Source organism: Homalodisca vitripennis, chromosome 7, assembly GCF_021130785.1.
Source record: "Homalodisca vitripennis isolate AUS2020 chromosome 7, UT_GWSS_2.1, whole genome shotgun sequence".
NCBI lineage: Eukaryota > Metazoa > Arthropoda > Insecta > Hemiptera > Cicadellidae > Homalodisca > Homalodisca vitripennis.
The window spans coordinates 58,031,844-58,058,767 of NC_060213.1; the positions used below are offsets into that span (position 1 = coordinate 58,031,844).

The following is a 26,924-nucleotide window of genomic DNA, read 5'->3' on the forward strand; positions in this document are numbered from 1 at the left end:
CTGAGTTGGTGTGGAGGGGGAAGTAGAGCTATACAACCACTTCAGTTAGAGACACATCATTATTATTCTTCAAACATGAGTGATTCCCGCTCTGTAGATGGAAGGCTGGCATTGGTTACAGGTATCTACAATGTGCTGTACTTCTTCTCATTTCATTTTAATTGTCAATGCAAATCCGGTCTATATTTGATGAGTCGATGTGACCAAACAAGTTTTAAATTTATAGTAAAATAACTTTATAAGGCATAAGCCATGTGGCTTCTTTTCTATGTTTAATATGTAAACATTGTCTCAGAACGAACTAAGTCAAAAATATACTTTGATATTTAATATGTATTAATACGTATGCGATAAAGTGAAAATGTTTTTTTTTTTCCTCATTTAGATTTCTCACTCGTGTTTATACTTGTCTTATGGAAATACTCGAGAAAATGAGAAGTAATTCAAAACTTGGATTTTCTGCTTCGTATGTGAACAATGGTTGTAACAGTGGTTCTGGTTCTATATGTCAAAACAGTTTATATATATTTGATTATAACTGTTCTTGTCAGATACAACGAACACCATTGGTACAACATTTGTTTACGCTCAGACCGTAAAGTTTACGTAGGCAGATTTACACTCGGACGTATGTCATCAATGAAGCAGAACATCCAAATTTTGATTATTTCTCATTTTAACATTAAATGACATACACATTATGTTAGTTTTCGCACAAAATTCTCAAAACATAAACATAATTTTCCTTGATTTATTCGTAACGCTTAAAATAACAAGTAGTTTCTCATTTTATTCTTTTTTATGAAAGCCATACAAGCATATTTTTAAAATTTTATACTAATTGTTTTAAATATTTTTATCGTCTGAAAATATTTTGTTTAGAAAAGGTTATTTTATAATATAATTAATTAAAGACTTACTATCATTACTTGTAGCTGAAATGCATTATGATAATTTAACTTATATTAATTTTTTGTTTAACTTAATTGTATTTTTTGAAACTGCAGAATTTTAATTAGATATACATGAAAAAGTTTAAATAACTTACGGAAATTTCCATCACGAAGGTGAGTACAATATACAGATTTCTAGGAAATCCGAGGGTGATGCTGTCATGCAAAATCTAAAACCATTGGATTATATTTTTTATATTGAGAAAGACACTGGTTTTGTCGCATTTTAACTAGTGTAACACTACTTAGTTATTGTAAATGTTGAATTTTTCGGGAATATTTTAAATATTTCAAAACTAAAACTATTTATTTTTAAAAAAAACCTGGTATTCATGGAATGCCAAAACTCTAATACTAATTCAACTGAAAGACTTTTCTGACAGTAATATACTTGTTCTATCACCTTGTATAGGTTGTAAATAAATATTTTCATATCCCACATGAGCAAACTTTGACATATTAATCCACCTATCCATCACATAACAAGGGGTACTGAAACTTTTATTACTTAAATAGTAAAGACGTGTGTCTACAAGATACAAATGTGATATTGAATCTTAATTTGATGAATACTGTTGTTGTCTAGGAGCCAGCAGTGGTATAGGGAGGGAGACATGTAAAGTGCTGGCCAGGGAGGGTGCTACTGTGGTGGTCACGTGTATAAACGAGGCAGGAGCGCAGGAGACTGTCACACTGTTGGAAGGTGAGTTACAGACAGTAAGAGTTACAGTTGTCTAGAAGTAAGCAGTGATGTATGTAGGGAGACATGTAAAGTGCTGGCCAGGGAGTGTGCCACTATGATAGTTACTTGTATAGACGAGGCAGGAGCGCAGGAGACTGTCACACTGTTGGAAGGTGAGTTACAGACAGTAAGAGTTATAGTTGTCTAGAAGTAAGCAGTGGTGTATGTAGGGAGACATGTAAAGTGCTGGCCAGGGAGTGTGCCACTATGATAGTTACTTGTATAGACGAGGCAGGAGCGCAGGAGACTGTCACACTGTTGGAAGGTGAGTTACAGACAGTAAGAGTTACAGTTGTCTAGAAGTAAGCAGTGATGTATGTAGGGAGACATGTAAAGTGCTGGCCAGGGAGTGTGCCACTATGTTAGTTACTTGTATAGACGAGGCAGGAGCGCAGGAGACTGTCACACTGTTGGAAGGTGAGTTACAGACAGTAAGAGTTACAGTTGTCTAGAAGTAAGCAGTGATGTATGTAGGGAGACATGTAAAGTGCTGGCCAGGGAGGGTGCTACTATGGTGGTCACTTGTATAGACGAGGCAGGAGCGCAGGAGACTGTCACACTGTTGGAAGGTGAGTTACAGACAGTAAGAGTTACAGTTGTCTAGAAGTAAGCAGTGATGTATGTAGGGAGACATGTAAAGTGCTGGCCAGGGAGTGTGCCACTATGTTAGTTACTTGTATAGACGAGGCAGGAGCGCAGGAGACTGTCACACTGTTGGAAGGTGAGTTACAGACATTAAGAGTTACAGTTGTCTAGAAGTAAGCAGTGATGTATGTAGGGAGACATGTAAAGTGCTGGCCACGGAGGGTGCCACTATGGTAGTCACATGTATAGACGAAGCAGGAGCGCAGGAGACTGTCACACTGTTGGAAGGTGAGTTACAGACAGTAAGAGTTACAGTTGTCTAGAAGTAAGCAGTGATGTATGTAGGGAGACATGTAAAGTGCTGGCCAGGGAGGGTGCCACTATGGTAGTCACATGTATAGACGAAGCAGGAGCGCAGGAGACTGTCACACTGTTGGAAGGTGAGTTACAGACAGTAAGAGTTATAGTTGTCTAGAAGTAAGCAGTGGTGATGTAGGGAGACATGTAAAGTGTTGGCCACGGAGTGTGCTACTGTGGTAGTCACATGTATAGACGAAGCAGGAGCGCAGGAGACTGTCACACTGTTGGAAGGTGAGTTACAGACAGTAAGAGTTACAGTTGTCTAGAAGTAAGCAGTGATGTATGTAGGGAGACATGTAAAGTGCTGGCCAGGGAGTGTGCCACTATGTTAGTTTACTTGTATAGACGAGGCAGGAGCGCAGGAGACTGTCACACTGTTGGAAAGTGAGTTACAGACAGTAAGAGTTATAGTTGTCTAGAAGTAAGCAGTGATGTATGTAGGGAGACATGTAAAGTGTTGGCCAGGGAGGGTGCTACTGTGGTAGTCACATGTATAGACGAGGCAGGAGCGCAGGAGACTGTCACACTGTTGGAAGGTGAGTTACAGACAGTAAGAGTTACAGTTGTCTAGAAGTAAGCAGTGATGTATGTAGGGAGACATGTAAAGTGCTGGCCAGGGAGTGTGCCACTATGTTAGTTACTTGTATAGACGAGGCAGGAGCGCAGGAGACTGTCACACTGTTGGAAGGTGAGTTACAGACAGTAAGAGTTATAGTTGTCTAGAAGTAAGCAGTGGTGATGTAGGGAGACATGTAAAGTGCTGGCCACGGAGGGTGCTACTGTGGTAGTCACATGTATAGACGAAGCAGGAGCGCAGGAGACTGTCACACTGTTGGAAGGTGAGTTACAGACAGTAAGAGTTACAGTTGTCTAGAAGTAAGCAGTGATGTATGTAGGGAGACATGTAAAGTGCTGGCCAGGGAGTGTGCCACTATGTTAGTTACTTGTATAGACGAGGCAGGAGCGCAGGAGACTGTCACACTGTTGGAAGGTGAGTTACAGACAGTAAGAGTTACAGTTGTCTAGAAGTAAGCAGTGATGTATGTAGGGAGACATGTAAAGTGCTGGCCAGGGAGTGTGCCACTATGATAGTTACTTGTATAGACGAGGCAGGAGCGCAGGAGACTGTCACACTGTTGGAAGGTGAGTTACAGACAGTAAGAGTTACAGTTGTCTAGAAGTAAGCAGTGGTGATGTAGGGAGACATGTAAAGTGTTGGCCAGGGAGTGTGCCACTATGATAGTTACTTGTATAGACGAGGCAGGAGCGCAGGAGACTGTCACACTGTTGGAAGGTGAGTTACAGACAGTAAGAGTTACAGTTGTCTAGAAGTAAGCAGTGGTGATGTAGGGAGACATGTAAAGTGTTGGCCACGGAGTGTGCTACTATGGTAGTCACATGTATAGACGAGGCAGGAGCGCAGGAGACTGTCACACTGTTGGAAGGTGAGTTACAGACAGTAAGAGTTACAGTTGTCTAGAAGTAAGCAGTGATGTATGTAGGGAGACATGTAAAGTGCTGGCCAGGGAGTGTGCCACTATGTTAGTTACTTGTATAGACGAGGCAGGAGCGCAGGAGCGCAGGAGACTGTCACACTGTTGGAAGGTGAGTTACAGACAGTAAGAGTTACAGTTGTCTAGAAGTAAGCAGTGATGTATGTAGGGAGACATGTAAAGTGCTGGCCAGGGAGTGTGCCACTATGTTAGTTACTTGTATAGACGAGGCAGGAGCGCAGGAGACTGTCACACTGTTGGAGGTGAGTTACATACAGTAAGAGTTACAGTTGTCTAGGAGCCAGTAGTGGTGATGTAGGGAGACAATGTTAGTGTAAATGGAGTTCCTGTTGACCAGGAATTAAATACAGATTTTACAATAGACATTTTAGTACATATAGTTTTCAAATATTATGCCTGTTTTAATAAGCGTGAAGATAAATTAATTTTAGCATCAAACGTTACTACAAGTTTTAGAAATAGTTCATTTTCCTAGTAGAACCATTTCATTTCTTGTAGATCATATATTGTGGTTTTATTACAGCCTTAATCCTTCTTATGCTATAGGAAGCCGCCTAAATAACATTCAGTCGTAAATAAAAGTTATGTAAAACTAAAAAAAACACGATTGTGTCAAACGTGAGTTTATTAATCTTGATAAAGATATGTTGAGAAAATTTAAAATTTTTATATATTTGTTTTCTAAATTGTAATAAAGTCGATTATTAATTTAGCACGATTCCGCGTGTCTCGAAGAGATTTTCCTTCTACAATATTCGCGAGGTACAATTCAATGAGAATGTTGTATTAATTGTACAGTATTGAACATTATACACTCTACTGTAGCATTTAGAAATTAAGACATGGTTTGAATAATACGTTCCTCTACGTAAAGGAAAGAAAATCCCGACACCTTAAGAAAAGTAGATCCCAACACCTTATGTCCTTTTATATTGCGGATAAAAGCGGAGCCTGGGTTAGAACAACTTCCTGGACTAGCTCCTGGCAAGGGGATAAGAGGAAAAGGGATTGAAGCAGAAAGGGCTTTGGAGGGGGGGGCGCCTTCTAAAGGGACAAGGTGGCGTGGCCCAGCGGTGGTAATGATGAACTTCAATAATACACGGTACAGTCACTTATTTAGAACGTGATTAAAATATATATATATATATATATATATATATATATATCTGTTTCAGTAACTAAATAACATAATTCACAGTTAGTTGTGTTTTACTGGCTGAGCTTTTACAGGAAGCTGGTTTTTATTAGTGTTGCGAGAATTTATTCTCGACTTTAATTAATTAATTGTGGAAGCTAGAATGATCGTAAGGCAAGAGAGTTACCGTCTTACAGTCGTTCCTACTTATTTATTTTAATCGACAACAATAGAATTCAAACAATGGAAAGGGTTGAACAATTAGTCTTTTATTGCTTCTACACGCTAACAGCTGATAGTACTCTCCAGTCGATGTTTAGAAAAGTAGGCACTCGATTCTACGCATTCATTCAACTTGAATTCATAGCCCTTAAAGAAAAAAATCCGTTAATACAGATCGTGTAAGTAAATAGTAAATACCACGCGAAACTATAAACGATAGAGTAGGCATTTTAGTAATGTTGTGATCAGGCTCAAATACAACAAGTTAAAGATGAAAATTTAAATTTCACTGAAAAGTGACATTTTTTTGTTTATTTATGACGTGAGAAGTCAAGAAGTCAATTTCTTTATTAAACATAATTTAAGGAAATTACATGTTTTTAGTAATTTTTCTTTAAGAAATCAATTATTTTTATAAATAAAAATGGCTGTCCCTGAAGTTGTATAACACAAGTTAGTAATGCACATTTCTATTTTCAGCCATTTTTATTTGAGCCTTGGTTTACAAAGTGACATAAATTACTTTAACTGTCTGAAAATTCACGAAATATTTTCTGAATTCAAATAAATTATCACTGAATTATATTATGAATTATATATTATATATTAGTATTATGGATTATATATTAGTAAACGTAAAATTTACTAAACATATATATAGTAACATAACGATATTTTATAAAACCAAAATAGACTAGACCACCTTAATGAAATATTGCTTAGGACATAAAGACTATGGCTTATTTGGGTTTTCTTTCCCATACTAAATAAATCCGTAATGTGAAGACTAATGTGACCTTTATTTTAGGGTCCAACCATACCGCTATGAGATATGATGTGACACAATTCGATTCCGGCAAGGAACTGTTGAAATCAATCATCCAGAAGTATGGAAGGCCTCCAAACATCCTCGTGAACAGTGCTGGCATTGCTACGGTCATCGGCCTGTTAGACGAGACTCCAGAGACCTTCCAGCGAGTTCTAGATGTCAACCTCAAGGTCAAGATATAATATCTTGTTCTATGTACACAAAAACAACGTAGGAGTAAGTGAAACACGCGACGGCTTCGTGAAGGTTTTATGCAACATTTCTAGGCCTTAGCTCATTTCATTCTCAAGCTCTCCAACGCACATGTAGATGAACAAACATTATACAGATAGGACTTTACAAACCACTCCTTCTGACAAGGAGAAGGAAATTTGTGTCAATGAACTCAATGATGCTCAGGGGCCTAATTTCATGGTTGGACATGGACCATCATAACTCTCATTCTTGTCTACGTACAAACAAAGATTTATGGAAAGTTTAAATTCTGCAAATGATATTTATAGAGATGTCTTGCAACATAATAAATTCAAATTTGTGTTCATTCAGTTAGGTTTTATAGTGATGTAGTTTAGGTAATACAGGTACAACATAAGAATGCGTTAAATCATATCTTATCACATACTTATAAAACTGACTTCACTGTTTATTTTTTTTTTAACGTATGAGTATTCTGCATATGATAATTAGGTCACGTATAAAGTCTCATACGCTCGTACTCAGCTTTTTTTACATATTTCTTTACTCTGCTGTTTTCTCATTACCATCATGATTATCAATTACACAGTAAAATAGTAATATTAGTAAAAGTAAAAGTTACCGGACATATGTATAGTAACATTAAAAATTAAACTGATGGGATTTGGAAAGTAAGAAATGTTTTGAATCGTTACTCCAGATAAAGGAAAGTAGGTTCCAAAACGTCATTTGCTTTTTTATTGCGGTTATAAACGATGCCCGGGTAGCAACAGTTTCCTGGACTAGCTCCTGCCAGGGCGATGAGAGGGATAAGGGACTGAAGCACAAAAGGGTCTTACCTTGTGGGTGGGGGAGGAGCCATCTATAGGGACAAGATGACGTGGCCCAGCGGTGATAGTGATAAATAAACACACGGTACATTAAATTATTTAGTAGGCTACGTGGTTTTAAAACAATCTTCCTTCAGTAACTACGTAATAGAATTGACAGTTAATTGTGGTAAAAATACGAGTGTATCTCAGGTGAATTCTAATTACACTCAGTTATATCATTTTTAAATATTAATATTTAATATTTGTTTCAAAGTTCGAAGCTGTCTTTCACTTTTATCAATTCTAGGCACAGAGTGGGTGACAAATTGATGTGTTATACCCTTGTCAAACAGAAAATCTTTAAGTTCCACAATACGGAAATACTGCGTTTTACAAAATTAAAAGTTCTGGAACACAATCTTGTCTACAACTTTAATAATTGACTCTTGAAAACAATGACATTAATAACGATTTATCCAAATACTTATATTCCATATTAAAATATCACATTCAAAACATATACAGGCTCTGAATTCATACTGTCATGTTTACCAGTAATGTGCCAGCGAAACTGAGAAAACAATTTTATAATAAGAAAAGAAAACAAGAATCCAGTCCTAACGCAGTATTTGCCGTCTTATATACCGTCCGATACTCTTTAATAATAATAGTTAACAATTATATATATATTATAAAGACAGATAGGATTAGATAGAAAGCAAACCTTAATCTTAGTATCAAGTTAGAATATCGTGCAAAAGTTGGTGTCTTCATCAGTAAGTAACCAATTTTTGAAAAAAAAGAAGTAATTTTATTTTTAGATGAACATAATTTAACTGTAATGGTATTTTATACTTGAATCCAAATGGCATCATAGATAATGTCAAAAAGGACAATTTTCCCCGCCAATTTTCAGGTGACTGGTGGTTTATTTATTCGCCTGAGGAAGAGATCAGATCGCAGATCTTGAAACGTTGTGTTGCTGATTTTTTTTTATCACTGAACGATGGCAAATGTTCCACAAAATCCAGATTTCTTCACAGTCCTTCCATCGTCGAAAACAAACTTTTCCTTCAATTCAATTCCAATCTAAGAACTGGTGCTTGAATTTCTTGCTCTTGCAGGGAACTGTGTTCACGATCCAAGCTGTGTGTAGGGAGCTGGTGGCCGCCAATATGCCAGGGTCTGTGGTGAACATCTCCAGCAGAACAGTCGGCAGACCTTTGAAGTACATCAGTGCCTATGTGGCCAGCAAGGGTGGGGTTGACGGAATCACCAAGTGTTTCGCGAAGGAAATGGGCCCGTAAGTATCCCCAACATTTGACACTTTAATAGTTCTATATGACATATCAGGAAGTGACATGCTTAGCAGGCGAGGAGTGAGGATAGTCACACTGGTATTTACAGTTGTTATTGACATTAAAAACACATATTTATCTTGTTCGCAAGATACTCAGGTGCACGCATGACATAAGAAAATAAAAAACAAGATAATTTCATCTTTATGACATCCTTTTACATATTAAATCAAAAACATCTTTATTTCCATTATGATAAAAAAATTATAAATCGTAGGAGCTCAATTTTGCATTCATAACATAAAATTACTGAAGTAATTAAAACAAAAACATGACATTGTAAAAAAAATTAAATACTTATTTGTAGCCTACTCTAAATGGTTGTGGAAATACTTACTCACATAGGTGCATAGCACCTGTGCGTGAGAGAATGAGTCCCATTCATTCAAAAATAAGTTCCTTAGGAAACTAAGATGTTAAAAAATGTTGTTTACTTTTTAAAGAAATATATACAAAATTATTTATTTAATAATTATAAAAACAGATAATGCTCATAGTGGTATATAAGTAAAAACAATATAAGGTTATAAAAGAGACTCAATAAGTAAACATACTTATCAGTGGATGCAGTTATTGAAAAGAAGAATAAACAAACGAACTGACAGATGATAAGACGTAAAGCCGACAGACAAACGGACTCCTCAGTCAGGATAATGGATAATATATGCTTTATTATTTAATTACTGGCCCTAATATCAACATAGCTGAAAACGACTATTAGTAACATGTTCTTGACCGTAATTCTATATTATATTATAAAGTATTGTTTAAAGTAATTTTTTTCATTCTTAACCTCACTTGCACATATTATGAAAAGTATAATACAAAATAATACAAACCAAAGACGATATGTATAATTTCCATGAGGTCCCTTTTTTACTTCCTCAACTTCTAGTAACACATATAGTTTCTTGATTGCACTCATTTAAATTTACATCTTGAATTATATATGTCACTTCAGTCAGATTGTAAACGATTTTGTAAAGACCTCAGTACGTATTACACATATTTGCTTGAAACGTGTCGGCCTTTTTACTTAAAAAATGAGTTTTTAAGTATAACCACATTCAAACACAGAAAGGGCGTTTGCTTTTGTCCTCCTTATAAACACTTCTATTATTGTTTGCTTGAAGAGATGTCTGTAACTTAAAAACGGCCTTTTGAAAACGTCATCTATATCTTGCTTTGGACAGGTCACCCTGAACCAAATTGTTTATTCCAAAGATTGGCCAATTTCTCAACATAATTTTGTATGGTGAACAATGCTCAGCTTCAGAGCTCGCCTTATTTATGGCCCACTGTAACTAAATAAAATTCTGATCCCGCTAAGTTTTGTTAAGTACATTTTTTAACATTTTTTTTCAAGTTCGAAGTTGCCCTTCACTTTTATTAATTCTAGACAAAGGTTGTGACAAATTTGGTGTTATACCCTTGAAAAACAGAGTTCCAAGTTCCAAAGTTCCACACTACGGAAGCACTGCGCAATGTCACTCAACAATGTTTAACAATATGAAAAGTGCTTAAAACACAATGTCGTCCGCAATTGCACCTGATAGTGTACAGGAGCATCTGACGAGACAATGAGCATGCCAATTCACCAGGAATTTCACTCTATTTTCTAATCTATGTGTCTCTGATGTCGAAACGATGTAAATCAAGGAGTCAAGCCTGTAACATCATCAGATTCCAGACGCTGCATTAAGAGGAAGGTTGGGCTGAGCTAAACTTATCATTCACATACTTACTATGGGCATCTAAAACTATTAACAGATTGTTGTTTCCTTTGGATGAGCTTGTTAGTGGTCCGAAGAAGTCAACGTTCAAGTTTGCCTATAGGCCTGTGACACTTCTAATACCAGCTTACCATGATATGCGTGTCCTGTTTTCTGCCAAGGCTCATATTGTTCTACTCCCCTTCGTTTCAGCCACCGGATGGGGATTATCAAATAAATCACATACTCTTCTTACCGTCCCTCAATTGTACAAAATATCCACCAATTGGATATTGGTGGATATTTTATTGCTGATTGCCCTCACGCAATCAGGCGTGAGAGCAAACATAATTTTTAATTGCTTCATCGTCTTTACTATACCCCAATACAATGTTCTGATTTCCGTTCCTTGTCGTATGTTGTTATTTTGCAAGAACCCAATAGTTTTATCTGGCCTGAACTTGAAGTAGTAAAATTAATCTTGTAACAGTCCCCAAAATAGCAGACCAGGATAACGTCTCAGACATAATAAACATTACCTCACAAGATAATCCACTATCGTTTATCGTAAGTCGGCATTTGCAAAAGATAATAATTTTACAATCATTTGCCGTGGCACATTCCATGTTATGTCTCTCTTATTTGCATTAACTCACGCATGTCTTTACTTATTAACGACAGTGAACTTCCTGTGCCCCATATTAACAAGTGATGAGTGTTATTAACTGTAGCAATGACTAATGGCATTCTTACCTGCTTATTTACAACCGTATTAACTGGTGAAACTTCTTTTTCACTGACGCATCTACCATTATTTGCACCGTGGGGTGATCATCAGATATTAACTTTTGTTTTGGCACTTCCCTATTTACATTTTTTGAAAACTCTCGGTTTTGGAAACGTAGTGGTTGACTTACTTGGCATTCTTCTTTTTGGTAACAATACTTCGCTATATGTCCTGTTTTATTCAAAATAGTTTATTTCACTTTGTTGAAGTGTTAGAGGTTATGTTGTCAACTAGTTTTTGAGGTTATGTTTTTACCTGTGGCCTGGGGACCTCACATTTTCTAGCATACATGAGACTGGATCTCTACAGTAAGTTGGTGTTCAGCGGTGGAAACTATTTCCCTCATAACCTATATTCTGTTAATGAATATACAGATTCTCCAGATCAGTAAATGTCTGTGGGTTAGCACAGATTACAATTCCACAGCTTTCACTCATGGGAAAACTCTAAGTTTAATAATTTCCGATAACTCCTCCTCGGAACAAAGACGTAGCAACAGCCTAGCATTTTCCCTTATGCTATGAATGAAGCACATTAACTTGTTATTGCAATCTCTGCGACCTGGTGCTTGCTACAATCCCTGCTTCAACTTTCTCTCGGTGCCTAATAAAGGTAGTCCAGAATTACCTTTTAGAACTAACTAAAATGTTTAACTCACCTTCAGCTGTAACAACTTGTTGCATGTAGGTCCATTTACATACGCAAGGCTAATATTTAAAAACTCATCAAACCTGAATGCATTTTTTTCTATAAAACTTCTAATTTTTAGATATTTGCTAAAAAATTCATTTTTGGGATAAAACGACCACATTTAGGAGCCAATATATAAAAAAGTATTGACTGTTCAAAATCTTCGTATGGAAGATTTTTCTTACAATTCATCCCTCTCTTGAATAGCGAGGTTATTTTTAATAGAGAGATCTAGTAGAAGTGGCATCTACCCCTAGAGTATAAAGCACACATCTGCACTATATAACTTTTGTTTCTTGGGCTACTCCAAGCTACAGTCCAAATTTCACGCCAATCCATCCAATCTGAAAGAATTGGTAACCAAAATGCTTCATTGACTGTATTTTCATATTCAAGGCAAAATTTACCAATTTCACCAAAGCTCAATACAGTCTCGTCCATCATTTTCATCATGACTTCCAAATAGCTTAACAATACACCTAAATTACCTTAAATCCATATGTATGCCTGAACAGTTTCAGGTACAGTTACACTAGGTTTAGTAACTTCGCGGAACTGGATATAACACTTACAGAGAGAATCATATTAACCCCCTGACTCCACAACTATTTCTTGTAATCTGGTTGACTATTTATTTTTAAATCTCAACGTTTGCAGGCTTCTTCCTTCACACTTGTATTTAACAAGCTCAAGCGCAACCTTTTCTTTCTCACCTACTTCGAGTCCTTGAATTTTTTTCCTTTCATTATCCATCCTTATTTGCATATTGAAATTAATATAGCAGAAGAATCCCTCCCATTTGTACCACTCCACCAATACCTTTACTCGCAAGGTTAGATGTTCATATTTACAATCTACTCTCAAAAAATCTACAGCTGATTTGAATTCAATAAGTGCATCTAACTTAATTGACACACATTCATATCACTACTAATGTCCTTGAATTCTTGTGTAGGCGCTTTACTTAAAACTCGTTTAAATTATGCAGATGAGGCCTTGCTACTACTAAATTGCTACCATCGGTAGTTCTAACCTCTTGTTCTAATTTCAAAAACTTCTTCTTTCTCTAAGAGTAAGTCAACGTAAATTAATTTTTCTTCAGTAAATTATGGATATTCAAAGTTACAAAACTATTTTACGGCGTTTAAAATAAACTTATTCAAAACCTGTTCACACAAAATCACTAACCATAGAACTGCCCAACTCACAACGTGCACTATACATATTCCATTCCAACTCTTCAACATTACAATCAGATTCGCAAATTTATGTACCCTATTCCTAATTAATTACGACACAGTTTGAAATTTAATTTAAGTGTAATTTTAAAGATGAAATTGGATTGAAAATTAAAGTCTCTTGAAAATACGTGGTTTTATTCAATGTCTATACCTTTAGAAAATCAAAGATAGTTCAAACAGTTTTACAATTCTTTATGCTTTAAAAATAAAATTCATTCACACACAAGATAATAAACAAATAGTCTGGCTATCTTCAAAAATTTTAAAATTCTTCAAAAATACTTCTCAAGGTTCTTCACCAATTAAAAACTGTAATTAATATTTTACTTTACTTTAGAACAATGTTTTTATTTAAATAGATAAAAATTAAAATAAAATACTTATAAAAATTGAAAAAATATCAAAAACCTCGTAAGTACAAAAAAATTGTAAACATTTATTTCTCAAAAATTCAAAATTCAGTAAACAAATACTCTGAATTTTCCTGACACCAAATAGTTACGTTAAACATTTAACTAACATTAAACAGTAAAACCTCTTACATTAACATAAGAAAATGTTCAGACTTAAATTACCAGAGAATGTTTATAATTTTTATATTACAATTGAAAATGTTTAAATACAATTATTTAACGGATCAGACAGCAACTTGCAACTGACGACAATTGGAGTTGCAGCCGAACGAGTCATGTACTTTTTTAAATATGTACTGAAACCTTTACTGGTCTTAATGTACACTTAGACAGTTCATCAGATCGGACCTGGAACGTGGAGGGGGCTGTTCTGAACGGTAGGTGAGATGATCAGATCCCACTGATGAGCAGGATCTGAATACAAAAAAACAAGCTGGTTTCGTTCACTAGGATAGCCGTGGTTTCGACCCAGCAAAACGGTCCGCCGACAGACACAATCCGTTGCCCGACTCCAAAAAATGGGTCTATTTCGTGGGCCTATAGCCGTTGGAAGTTTACTCTTAGATACAGATTGATCAAATTGAGAGCTAAAGTCAATGGATCTATAGACATGCATAACAGTACACAGGTATACTAGACTAAATCCTCAAATTAGTTAATCCTCAAATATTCCAGCAGCAACCCTTTCGTTATGAATACCTAATAAAAAATAAATAAGAAATAAATTTGGATCAATGCACCCGATAAATTATCGTATTCATATATATATATATATATATATATATATATATATATATATATATATATTGACACACAGGATGTAAATTAAGTCCTGATATATCGATATACATCTTAACCACACCTTTTAAAATATTTTTTTTGGACTTTATGGAGGATAAAAATACCCCCCTACTTTTTCAAAGGAGGTATAGGGGGCGGTCACTTTCAATTTTCAAATTATAACCCCTATTTTGTGAAATGTCATTTGAAAGGTAAATTCAAAAGAAACACAATGGCATGAACAAAATATCTCTACGACGATCCTAGCAAATGTTATGGGCAAACAATCGCTTACATCTAAGGGTGTAAATTAAATCCTAATACGCCTGGATATATTCCAAACGGATTGAGATATCAATGTTCAACCTTCACCATAGTTATTAAATTACTATTTTGGAGTTTTTGTATGGTTACAAATTTCACCAACCTTTTCAAATAGGGAAACTTTTACTTTTCAAGGTGGGGGAAACTTCAAAATTTCAAATTGCAACCATTATCTTGTGATATGCCATTTTAAAGCTATATTCAATATAAACACAATGCCACTAAGAAAACACCTCTACGCCGCAAAAGTTATGGATTAATAACGCAAAACAATAATCTGAAGGAACAGTGCCATTGTCTTGCGCATATCAACAAAATGCATGCGTGATATCTTTTAGTAAGACTTTGAGGTGCCCAGCTTATCCCTTTTTGTAGTATTTAATATTTCTTGTCTGCATAGTTTTTGTAAAAAAGTGTCTTTTTCTAGGTACCATTACAATTTAAGGGGTTATTGGGAAATGATATGAACAAAACATCTCTACGGCGATCTTTGCAAAAGTTAAGGGCAAATACGTATATTATGCACTATATACGTATATTTATCTACTTACTAACTTCTAACTATATATTTAACTACTAAAAACTTCTTTTACAGACATGGAATACGAATAAATAGTGTACAACCTGGAATGATAAAAACACCCATGCTTGGCGAAGATAATTCCTCAGACATGGTAAACGATTGGGTGGCCGACACCTCCACAAAGCGTTTAGGACAGCCTCAAGGTAACATATAGATAGTTAAATGGCTTTATTAAAGATATCATCTGTTTCAGTTCTGAATTTACTTCAACTATTCATATCCTAAAGTTTTTATATAACATTAATTGCAAGATTTATGTCATATTCTTACTGGCTAAGTGGTTGGCTCTACAGAAGAGTAATTTCCATGCAATTTACACTAGTTTCATATTACTTCATCGCCTGGAAATCGTTGTTTAGACTTTTTCGACAGTTGGAGAAACATGAGTTTTTATACCTGGTACGTTTTAACTTTTATTCATCCTTAACCTCCAGCGTTAAGGAAGGATCTTACAATTTGGCAAATCCAATCTTGAGGGCAAAACAGCAGGTCGTTGAAATCATTTTAAGATAACATAAACATTCTTGTCAGTGAAACAGATGATTCAAAAGTAAATTTTTTGCAGTAAAAGAAATCAAAACCCTATTAATGTTATAATTGTGAAAGTAAATTTGTTACGCGTTCACGCGTAAACCATTCAACCGATAGTACTGAAATTTTACATGGATATCAGGATCCCAGTTTTAACATAGGCTGATTCTTATTTCTTATTTCGAAAATCCCTCCGGGCTACGCCTTACTCGTATCTTAAGTGTATTACAGCAAACAAATGTTAGTAAAAAAGCCTGTTAAATTTAATCAACTGTTTTATGTTAACATTGTTTTATGACAGAACAACCATATGTTTAATTAACCCTGGATTGGTAAGGCGTCGTCTTGATGACGACGCAAAACAGCAGTTTTGTGTGTACTGCGGAAACGGTTTGTTTGTTTTACGTGTCCGTTAGTGCCAACTCAGTTGACCTTGATCCGGGTGCGTGAGTGGAGGGGATAGGCGCCTAGCCCTGTTGTATCTGTGCGTAAAGTGGTCTAGTAGTCACTTCCGACGAACCCTTACCGTGTAAGTAAGTTTTAAGTTTATATTGCGTAGTTCTGTGGACGACCATGGTGTCTTAACAAAACTAAGAACAAAAAAGTTGTTTTACTTTTATCTACGATGCACGATCAACCCAGTATCAATAATAAAAAGCAACAAGCCAGAAATAATTGAGAGTTACAACTCCACCAAAGGAGGGGTTGACTCCTTAGACCAAATGTGTTGTCAAATGTCGACCAGCCGAAAAACAAGGCGCTGGCCTCTTTGTGTATTTTATGGTGTATTAAATATAGTTTTGGTTAATTCCTACGTTATATATGTTCATAACAAAGTGTCCAAAGGAGAAAAACCTATTCCAAGAAGGCAATTTGCAAAGGAACTCAGCTGTGAGCTTCTCCGTCCTTGGATGGAACATCGTTTGCAAATGACTAACTTAAGCAAACCTCTTCTTCAATCCATTGCGAGAATTCTTCATGTAGAAGAACCAGCAGCTCGTCCAGTTCCTGTCCAACAGCAAGGACGGAAAATATGCAGTTTCTGCCCTTCAAAAAAAAACGCCGGATGACAACTCACTTCTGCGAGCGTTGTTACCGAGCGATGTGTGGAGAGCATCAAGGACAATGGTGCAAGGAATGCACAATCTAACGTAAGTTACTGGAAACTATTTACCTTGTGTAATATTTAAAACTTCTGTAAACAAAAAATTCATTTTTGTAAAATAAAAATAGTAAAAAATAATTGTTTTTCTTAAAGTAGTCCTCCCTGACGAAGCCTTACCAGTATAGTAAGTTTTAGGAGCGTTTACCAATCTAGGGTTAATTTAACTACCATTTTTCAATTTGTGTAGATGTATAGTATGGAAACAGAGTAAGCTTTCATGATTAAAAAACAAAACTTCTTATTTCAACCTTTTCTGCTAACGTTGTTGAAACAGAGTAAGAAAATATTGACGTAGGAAAATTAAAAGTTTTAGTAAAGATATACTTTTAACTATACTTTTGAGCGAATTTTAAGTATTCAATGCTCGGTTGGTACTGTAATGCAGATACAAAAGACAAAGTTGCTATCTAACCTTTACTATACATTTAAAGACTGTTGTAAACCCTATATTAGTTGTATTTTAACAGAGAAAGGCTTTTGATCTTGGAAACAAGACAAAGTGAACTATGGCATAAAAACTAAGACCTGAGTAAATTACGTTGGCCATCAACATACAATTCTTGACAGATTTTCGAGATCATGGCAACAAGGCAAACTCAAAATTAGCGTTGGAAGTATAATTAACTCGAACCAGAAGGGCTCATAAAGGTGCAAAACCTACAAAATTGTTTGCGAAGTCACGGGTATCTGCTATTACTTTGAAGAATACTTGTTAGACGCTGTCCACTATGTGCTTTGGTATTCCCAATCTACTACTTGTTATTACGCGATACAGGTAGGTTTAGATTACGTTATCATAAATATGTTTCTTCTATTAGTAACCAAAGTAAGGGCGCATATGCATTAGAAGCGACCTTGAGTAAGTAAACTGGCTGGTGGCGCACTCTTGTGCAAGTTTGCCTAATCATTGTTGTGGTTACACTAGAAGCAAGCAAGTCCTAATGATCGCTGCCAATAGTCAGTCGAAATAGAACTGTTAGACGATGTGCTTGACAATGGCATGTTAAGTTTTAAGTGTTGGAGTGTTGAATGAATACTTTGTGAGCCGAAAAGATGACGGGTAGTTGGTTCGTACATTTACAGACCTATATCAGCAACCAAAGAAGTTTTATAGGTATTTCAGGATGATGCCAGACAAACTCTGTAACATCCTGAAAAAAATTACTTAAAAATACTAAGGCATTATGTAATAATTTCGTATAAATTAAATACATGAAATTATATGGATTTCATAAATAATAAATATATGAATTTTCAAAGTACCTAAAGGACTGCCAATTAGTGTGATAAAACGCAGGGAATTTTTTCAGAAAAGAAACTTGGTACAAATAACAGAAAGTACATGGTGTGTCAAATGGTCTTGGAATAGATAAACTGATTAGATGCCGTCATTCTTGGGTAAAATTGATTTTAAAAGATATTGAACTACATTAGTCTTTTTTCCGGTTGGTCTTAAAATAATACATCACCTTGTACATATACATAAAAAAATTGAATGCGTGAGACAATTATTCATCGCCACCTGCAAGTAGCCTACATGAAGTACAACCCTGCAGTGATATTCGGAGAGCGCCGCTCTGTGAGAAAGGATTGCGTATATTTTTCAACTGTTGACTTATCGTACTAGTTAATTAAATTCAAAGGTCCACATGTTTTTGTACAAAGAGTATTTTCTTCAGGACAAGTTGTAGAATACTTAAACGTTTCCCCACAAGTACTCACGTTGGACACAAAATATCGAATAACTAGCAATAACGATAAAGATCTCCCAACAAGTGAATATGTGTTGACTGGCTAAAAGTTCCGTTTTCTCTCTTAATCCCATTTACAATACTTAAAAAATCTTGACATGAGCTTTTTGTTAATTGAAGCTTAAGATTTGCATTTTATTTACATGTCTTTCAATCCTACAAGGTTTAAAGAAGATGTCTACATTGTATTAAGTAATCAAATAGAACTGAATGGAATGACTTTTTTATGTTTCTAAGAATATACACGTGGTCTTCAGTGAAATGGAATTTAGTTCGCATGCGAACTAAAAAGGAAACCTAAACAAAACTAACAGAATAGATATTTATAATAAATCAACGGGAAGTCACGGTAAGAGAAGTTGAGAAGTGTATTCACAGTGAACTAATTGAAAAGTCCAATCACTGTTCCCTGACTTGTAGCAGCCACCTTGTTCATACTGTGATGATAAGCCAATCAAATCAAATCAGTCTTTATTACCTTGAACAACATACAATATTGTATAGAAACAGTCAAAAGCCTACCTGCTCATTCACACACAATCATACATACGAAAAGTTCCTCTTCCAGACAAACATGCAATTCCTATCTCAGATCCTGTTAAAACGTGCTTCGATTTTAATTTCCCAGGCGGCTTTCCATGACCTCACCCACCGTGGAAAAAAATCACCCCACACCAATAGGCGTTTAAGACGAGAATTAAATTGTTTGGGATCTGCCAAAGTTTGAATATCCTCAGGGAGCTTATTGATCAACCTAACACCAGCCTGCGATGGCAAATGATGAAGGCGCCACCATTCGGTGAAGTCGACTGCGATAGTTGTCCCTGCCTCTTGTCTCATACTGGTGAATGTTCCTTCCCTGAGCCAATGTGCCCTTTGATTTACGGAACTCAGCCACCTCGAATATGTAGAGGCAGGGCAAAGTCAGTAAACCAAGCTCCCTGAAGACATCTCTGCACTCTGCTCTTTAATTCTGAAATGATTGGCACAGCTTTCTTTTGAAGGCTAAACACTCTTTCCAGTTTGTTTGTTTGCACAGCTGCTCCAGATCCAGAGTCTTACTCCATATGCAAGGTGTGGATAAACAAGGCTAAAATAAGCCATTCTCAGGATGTCGTGAGAACAGTGTTTTATCAGACTTCGCAAAGCATGCAAACTTTAATTTACTCTGGAACAAACACTTCAATAATTGCATCACAATAATTACTGACCAGTCGTCAGTTGTCAGTGGTTGGTCGTGGCTTGCAGACCTGTTGTGATCCTTTTAAGTTCTTCAAAGTCGGTTTGTAATTATTAGTGTTTTATTAATTATATTAGACATAATGTGCGTAAAGTTGAAAAAATGTATTTGTTATTAGTCTTGACACATATTCAAACACTTTGTTACGATTTCTTTTTCCCCCCTTGGGGCGGCCTACTGCCATGGACTTAAGCCTCACCAATGCCCTCCATCTGTCGCCTCCTGGTAAAGGCAACCACAGCAGCCTTGGTGGGGTTGACAGTGAGGCCTCATCACACCAATTTCCCACCATGTTCAGAGCAGCATTGGTCAGTTCCGTGATTGTTGTGTTGAATTTGCCACTCACAAGAATCACAATATCATCTGCGTACTCTAGGGAAGTTATAGCATGACCGGTGGGATGCGCGTGAGGAGTGGAGGAGTTGAGCGCGTGGGGGCACAATCTAAAGTAGGGGAGTGAGTACGGTGCTACTAACCCTACTGAGAGTTTTCGGCTCCCGGCTCATAGTGGTGGCGGGAGCCGAATATTGTAGTGTTTGCCAATATTTCTATACCCTTATGTTCTTACCACGGTGGTCTTTTATGATGAGCAATTTAATATAGGAGACCTTGAGAATATTTGAACATTTTCTAGACTCTTTTGAAGTTACGGCGACGGACTTTTATGATGGGGAATTCAATACAGGAAATCTTGGAAATATTGGGACCGGATGTACGTGATCTTAACAATGACTATGTTCTGCCGAAATTGTGTTCATAGCTCACCCTTCTTAATGAGTTTCGCGGTAGAGGTACCTGGTGGTAAGAAAGGGTTCTCATAAATTGGGAAAGGGTAGGAATTTATATTATTCTTGATCTCTCCAACGACGACAACAGTTCAGAATTGTAATTGTTACGCTTTGTTAGCCATTAAAATTCAATTTATCATATACTAACAGTGTAAGCTTCAGGATTTACGATAGTAAATACAATTATACACTACAAAATTTTCAACTGACATAGCCTAGCTGCTAAATTAAAAATTAATATAAAATTGGTTTAACTAATTTGTCAATATACACAGCAGAATAAGAAAAAACTCAGTTTTATCTACTAACTTGTATCAAGTTAATTTAATGATGTATACTTAAAATAACAATAACGCCAACGATCCACACGCAATAGTTAACATAACAAAACCCCGTTGTCGTCGATGAAAATTATTTATTGTTTTTCGAACTACACCCAAATCAAGATTGTCCAGATTAAGTTTAGTATGTTTGCGTTTTCTTACTTTGTTGGGCGTACTAAAAGAATTGCCAATTGGACTTATTTTTTTCCTCCTTCAAAATTCGTCTCAGCGTACTTTTAGAAATTCCAGTTGCCTCTACGACACGCTGTTGAACTTTCTTCAAATTTAGAAGTGTGTTGGTTTCTGCTTCCCGTTTCATAAAATGGGAAGCACTTCTATTGCTTGGCCGTGTATAACCTTTCTACCTCCAATTTTACTTTTTACATTATGATCCATCTCAAACTCTTTACTTAAAACGTTATGAGCACAACGCAATTAATTCAACAAATTGTATTACAACTCGTGAATTGGCACAAGCGAATGTTTTTTGGGCGGCATGTATAGAAGACTGGAGACCGAAGTTCACAAGGCTAAATACGGCAAGAGACTGAGCCGCTCCACCCCCCACCACTTTAGTTCCGTCTTTGCCTACGGCGCATCTCGAAGTCACCGGTCATGCTATAAATTCTCTACTATACCCCTGTGCAAAGACACCGCTACTATTCAAAGAATTTAGCAGGTCGTCCACAACCAGGTTCTACAGAAGAGGAGAAAAGGACGCCACCCTGCGGACAGCCCCTCATAGTCTTCGCACTAACACTTGCTCCCATGAGGGTTGTGACAACGAGCACAGTTGTGTACGTGAGCAAGGCACACACCTTATCCAGTCACCTTATCCAGCCACACACCTAACCATCAACAACACGTCTTGAGACCGCATTGATAATCGCCTGAGTGGCTGTGTTGTCAAAGGTTCCTTCGATGTCTAGGAAGACCCCTATGGCTACCTCTTTTGCTGCCATTGTTACGATTTGTTTATGTTAACCCAAATAATAATAATTTACTCGTATATATAAACGAGTAAATGAGGTAAGAATTAATCTGTTATTATTACCTATATATTCCCATTTTACTCGTATATAAATTCAAATTAAATTTATGTACACCAAAGAATATTTAAAGGTTTTGGGCGTAAGCCATATAACTAGAATAATACAATACGTTAAATACTAATAATTCGTCTGAATGAAAGACCAAGGTTCAGATCTCGAAACTTAGCGTTTAATAGAATAATTATTAATAATAGAAGTAGTCCAAGAAGCGTTTGTGCAAGGCAATAAGATAAGTAAGCAAAAACTAGTACATATATTTATCTTACATCAGGTGCTCGCTAAGAAACGAATTTTGGTGAGTCACAGCAAAACCGAGGAAAATGGGTGGAAAGCGCGATATTTAAACCCCATTTTGTATCACATTCGGAACTGTAAAATATAATAATTACCATTGAGGTTTTAGGTGAGCCCAATGGATCCACATGATCCTTTGTCCTTGTCATGTACTTCCTAATAATTAGAATATATGTGTACTAAGTAAGTTTAGCGTTAAAAGTCGACGATGTCACCGAATTTATTGCTGATTTGTTTCAGAGGTGGCCGAAGTGATCACATTTCTAGCATCTGATCGAGCCTCGTACATAAATGGCGCTCACATCACCATATCCGATACTTACTAAATGAGGTTTCATTCTCATAGCGTATTCTGACTTCAGCAGTACAATCTCTGATATTGATGTTGAATACAAACATTTTTGAAACTTAATTCGTGCAGCAGGTTGGAATGAATACCCTTATAGGATCTCGGGTATTTGCCATCGTTATATGTTACAAAACTAAACACTACGTTTCGAGGATTATATCTACCCTCTTCATCAGGTGCCAAAATGTTAAGGTGTAAGGTTTGTCTTGCTCAAAGAATTTAAAAATCACTAGGTCGTGGATAATATCTGAAAAAGTTACAAGTTACAAAACTAGTGTTCTGGTTTTGCAACATATATCAAAGACAAATTTCCTATTATCCTTTAAAATTGTCCATCGTCGATAACGAAATTTAAGCAAAGAATAGCTACATTGATTTAAATTATCATTAACATGCGTGTTTCTTCAACTCTGCAACAGTGAAACAATGAAGACTCACTTTGAATTTTTTTTTCTCTAATAACTAAACTGAGTTTTATGAATGGTTTAAAGAATGGTCAATGTAACATTTCAACCATCTACAGTAACAGAATTAGATTGATAGCATTGTCAATTACCACACGCAATTCGAACATCACCAAACATACAATATATTATTATTGGAAACACGCATGGAAAAGGAATAAAGCACATTATATTGAGTTGTGGTTTTTCTTTCCCTATTATTCACATATAGTAAGAGACGTGGTCAAGAACAGTTTGGCCGTGAGGACATTGAGAGTAGCGCGAGAAACAGTCCTCCCCCTCCTGTCCAGCTCTCCAGGCTGCACTGTAGTCACTGTCCTCCTTTGGGTCGTATGGCCTGGGTAAACAGTAATATAGGTTTAATTACGTCCCGTGCAAATCAACATGGTTGAATAGCAGAAATTAGTCACTTGTAAGGACATTTTACTTTACGAACCGACTTCCTATTTGATTTGTTAAGGGTCTTATTGACAGCGCTAGATAATTTGCTATTTTATTAATCCTCTACAGTGTACAAATTCATAGTGCTTGATATGTTAATATTCAATCCAGAAGATAAGGTATGTATGGATTGTATTGGAAGATAGACAACATGGATTGGCTAACACAAACGTAATAGGATAGTATGCATAATTTTGAGAAAACACTAATAGATAAACCAAATCTTTAAAGGCACTCACCCTTTACTGTCTGCAGAAATTCTACTTGGTTTTGAAGAACCATTACACTGTAAAATGGTACAATTAATCTATTGGTCAGAATTCTATTCCCTTGCTTCTTGACTTCAGTTTGTTATTTGGACGTACATGTTTAAAATATCTTTAGATAAAAAAGATTGTTGATCGGGAGTGGTGTGGCTTTGCATTCTTTTTAATTAAAGCATAATAAAAATGTAATATACCTCAAGTAAGATATGGATTTAGAGACTACCTTTAATCTATACAGGGCTGAATTTTTCATTCTGATATATTTAAGGAGGTTTAAATTATTGCATTTAACTAACAAAATAGAGTATATGCAATAATCTAATCAGTTGCTAGTGTCAAAAATGTCACATAACAATACAGTGTCACAAAATACAACATTTTTGATAGGATTTTATAAACTAATGAGAACAAATATACTAATACAAACTATAAACAGTTATAGTCTGTTAGTAAGTCCATACTGAGTAAATTTACTTACTCAATTTAAACTCCTTAAATATACCAGAATGGAAAATTCAGCCCTATATTGATTAAACGTAGTCCGTAAATTCATATCTTGCATTGACCTCTGTTACATTTTTCTTATGGGTTAATTAAAATAGTGTTGAAAAGCAAACCACTCCCGATCAACAATTTTGTTCTCAAAAGATAATTTACACACGGAGATACAAGTAACAAACTGCAGTCAAGAAGCAGGGAACAAATTGCTGACCAATAATATGGATAATTGTAACATTGTACATTGTAAATTATTAAAATTCCTCTACAAAACCAAGTAGAATGTCGATTTATGGTATAAATGAGAGTTATGGTATAAAATGAGAGTATAAATGAGTTCCTCCTTGGTCAAGTTAAACCAACACTTAACTTACGTGAGGATTGTCTGGAACAGTTCCCCTATGAGGCCACTGTGCACAAACGGCGCAGCGCTGCTTTCACAGACCGAGCGCAGTAAACAGGTCCGATCTAATCCACTCCTGTAACATAAGCAGACTAATGAATCTCTAAATACAACACTGACTCCAGAACAGTTCCCCTATGAAGCCACTGTGCACAAACGGTGCAGCGCTGCTTTCACAGACCGAGCGCAGTAAACAGGTCCGATCTAATCCACTCCTGTAACATAAGCAGACTAAAGAATCTCTAAATACAACACTGACTCCAGAACAGTTCCCCTATGAAGCCACTGTGCACAAACGGCGCAGCACTGCTTTCACAGACCGAGCGCAGTAAACAGGTCCGATCTAATCCACTCCTGTAACATAAGCAGACTAATGAATCTCTAAATACAACACTGACTCCAGAACAGTTCCCCTATGAAGCCACTGTGCACAAACGGCGCAGCGCTGCTTTCACAGACCGAGCGCAGTAAACAGGTCCGGTCTAATCCACTCCTGTAACATAAGCAGACTAATAAATCTCTAAATACAACACTGACTCCAGAACAGTTCCTCTATGAGGCCACTGTGCACAAACGGCGCAGCGCTGCTTTCACAGACCGAGCGCAGTAAACAGGTCCGATCTAATCCACTCCTGTAACATAAGCAGACTAAAGAATCTCTAAATATAACACTGACTCCAGAACAGTTCCCCTATGAAGCCACTGTGCACAAACGGCGCAGCGCTGCTTTCACAGACCGAGCGCAGTAAACAGGTCCGATCTAATCCACTCCTGTAACATAACCAGACTAAAGAATCTCTAAATACAACACTGACTACGGAACAGTTCCTCTATGAGGCCACTGTGCACAAACGGCGCAGCGCTGCTTTCACAGACCGAGCGCAGTAAACAGGTCCGATCTAATCCACTCCTGTAACATAAGCAGACTAAAGAATCTCTAAATACAACACTGACTCCAGAACAGTTCCCCTATGAAGCCACTGTGCACAAACGGCGCAGCGCTGCTTTCACAGACCGAGCGCAGTAATCAGGTCCGATCTAATCCACTCCTGTAACATAAGCAGACTAAAGAATCTCTAAATATAACACTGACTCCAGAACAGTTCCCCTATGAAGCCACTGTGCACAAACGGCGCAGCACTGCTTTCACAGACCGAGCGCAGTAAACAGGTCCGATCTAATCCACTCCTGTAACATAAGCAGACTAAAGAATCTCTAAATACAACACTGACTCCAGAACAGTTCCCCTATGAAGCCACTGTGCACAAACGGCGCAGCGCTGCTTTCACAGACCGAGCGCAGTAAACAGGTCCGATCTAATCCACTCCTGTAACATAAGCAGACTAAAGAATCTCTAAATATAACACTGACTCCAGAACAGTTCCCCTATGAAGCCACTGTGCACAAACGGCGCAGCGCTGCTTTCACAGACCGAGCGCAGTAAACAGGTCCGATCTAATCCACTCCTGTAACATAAGCAGACTAAAGAATCTCTAAATACAACACTGACTCCAGAACAGTTCCCCTATGAAGCCACTGTGCACAAACGGCGCAGCGCTGCTTTCACAGACCGAGCGCAGTAAACAGGTCCGATCTAATCCACTCCTGTAACATAAGCAGACTAATGAATCTCTAAATACAACACTGACTCCAGAACAGTTTCCCCTATGAAGCCACTGTGCACAAACGGCGCAGCGCTGCTTTCACAGACCGAGCGCAGTAAACAGGTCCGGTCTAATCCACTCCTGTAACATAAGCAGACTAATAAATCTCTAAATACAACACTGACTCCAGAACAGTTCCTCTATGAGGCCACTGTGCACAAACGGCGCAGCGCTGCTTTCACAGACCGAGCGCAGTAAACAGGTCCGATCTAATCCACTCCTGTAACATAAGCAGACTAAAGAATCTCTAAATATAACACTGACTCCAGAACAGTTCCCCTATGAAGCCACTGTGCACAAACGGCGCAGCGCTGCTTTCACAGACCGAGCGCAGTAAACAGGTCCGATCTAATCCACTCCTGTAACATAACCAGACTAAAGAATCTCTAAATACAACACTGACTACGGAACAGTTCCTCTATGAGGCCACTGTGCACAAACGGCGCAGCGCTGCTTTCAC

General features: G+C 36.9%; 2 protein-coding genes across 4 annotated transcripts in view; one reads left to right on the forward strand and one right to left on the reverse strand.

Annotated features, from left to right (window-relative positions):
- LOC124365849 (estradiol 17-beta-dehydrogenase 8-like) lies at positions 1 to 23,368 on the forward strand. Of its 3 annotated transcripts, XM_046821914.1 has the most exons (6): positions 1 to 121; positions 1,540 to 1,656; positions 6,320 to 6,510; positions 8,472 to 8,650; positions 15,248 to 15,378; positions 22,620 to 23,368. In XM_046821914.1, the coding sequence occupies exons 1-6, from the start codon at positions 76 to 78 to the stop codon at positions 22,703 to 22,705; spliced, it is 750 nt and encodes a 249-aa protein (XP_046677870.1). In that variant the 5' UTR covers positions 1 to 75; the 3' UTR covers positions 22,706 to 23,368. The 3 variants fall into 3 exon arrangements, with proteins under 3 accessions (XP_046677870.1, XP_046677872.1, XP_046677871.1); XM_046821916.1 differs by lacking the exons at positions 1 to 121; positions 1,540 to 1,656 and adding an exon at positions 1,933 to 2,264; XM_046821915.1 differs by lacking the exons at positions 1 to 121; positions 1,540 to 1,656 and adding an exon at positions 4,002 to 4,085.
- Positions 23,365 to 26,924, reverse strand: part of LOC124366724 — an 11,590-nt gene continuing 8,030 nt past the window's right edge. The window contains exons 5-8 of the mRNA XM_046823325.1: positions 26,450 to 26,545; positions 25,538 to 25,571; positions 24,772 to 24,935; positions 23,365 to 23,529 (exon numbers count right to left, since the gene is read on the reverse strand). Coding sequence (XP_046679281.1) covers positions 23,394 to 23,529; positions 24,772 to 24,935; positions 25,538 to 25,571; positions 26,450 to 26,545 — 430 coding nt within the window. The 3' untranslated portion in view covers positions 23,365 to 23,393. The remainder of the gene's footprint in view (positions 23,530 to 24,771; positions 24,936 to 25,537; positions 25,572 to 26,449; positions 26,546 to 26,924) is intronic.